This window comes from Halyomorpha halys, unplaced genomic scaffold, assembly GCF_000696795.3.
Source record: "Halyomorpha halys isolate HHAL.00 unplaced genomic scaffold, Hhal_1.1 Scaffold1272.1, whole genome shotgun sequence".
NCBI lineage: Eukaryota > Metazoa > Arthropoda > Insecta > Hemiptera > Pentatomidae > Halyomorpha > Halyomorpha halys.
The window spans coordinates 36,108-37,273 of NW_027110660.1; the positions used below are offsets into that span (position 1 = coordinate 36,108).

General features: G+C 25.6%; 1 protein-coding gene across 1 annotated transcript in view; it reads right to left on the reverse strand.

The window, feature by feature from the left end:
• LOC106689065 (luciferin sulfotransferase) overlaps positions 1 to 1,166 on the reverse strand; it is a 19,164-nt gene that overhangs the window by 11,463 nt on the left and 6,535 nt on the right. The window contains exon 3 of the mRNA XM_067048798.1: positions 698 to 797. Coding sequence (XP_066904899.1) covers positions 698 to 797 — 100 coding nt within the window. The remainder of the gene's footprint in view (positions 1 to 697; positions 798 to 1,166) is intronic.

The window sequence follows — 1,166 nt, forward strand, 5'->3', positions numbered from 1 at the left end:
AATTTTTGTTTTAAATTGTTGAGGTGAAAAACATCCAAAATAAATATAACCTGTCTATATTTTTCATTCACCTTTACAATCCTAAAATAAGTTATTTTTATCAACAATTTTTATCTATGTTATATGTGTAAATTTAAAATTTTTGTAATCATATTTATCACTCATTTGTTATATTTTCAATTTCCATAATGAAATCATGTCATCTATATAAACATAGTTGAAAATTGTTTTAGACTGAATTATTTAATTTATTGTCTTTCACTATTGATGCATTCACCAATCACTGTAGCACAAATCAATGTTCTATATTGGACATTACCTCTTTGGACCATATCAACAGATCCAGTACCCTGTTTTTTTATCTTCCTGTGATCAAATGTCCAGTTTTAATCTATTGTGTAATTTAAGTTAAATTTTATTATTTGACCATTTTATTCTCACATATTGTCCCTGATTTTTTATATATATGGCTAATCTATTTATTATATCGGCATAATGTGTATTTAAATGTTTTTTGTCCATTTTATATTTTACCGCTTAATATTTTTGGTTATATGAATTGCTTTCAGACCTGGTGTTAGTGTTTTGTACCATGTCTATATCTGTGGGACTTTTGTAGTTAAAATTATCATAATAAAAATTAATATAATCTAACTTGCAAAAAAGAAAATCCAGAAAAATAAATAAATAATTTTACTCAAAAAATGGGAATCTTTCATCAAGTGATACTCTGGCCTGTCCATCAAAATCGAGGTCATGAACAATCAACCAAACTAACTCTTCCATGACTATTGTACCTGCAACATTAAATAAGAAATATGTCAATATCTTTTTTTAGTGAGCAATCTTATACATAAATAAAATAACGGATAAACATTTTTATTAGTTAGGATTTTCCGTATCATTGTCAAAAGAAAATGATTAAAATAATTTCAATAAGTTCTTACATATAGCCCTAAGGAGTTGTGTCAACGTTTCGCCCAACGTATCAGGACCTCATCAACGCTAAAAAATACATAAACACTTAACTGATGTAAGTATAAATGAACAAATAAATCCAAAAAAATTAAGTAAAATAATTTTTTTATTACATCATTTAACTTTTTATATATTTTATAGCCATGAAACATGGGTTATAGTGTAATAACTTTCACTTTTCTTTGCCT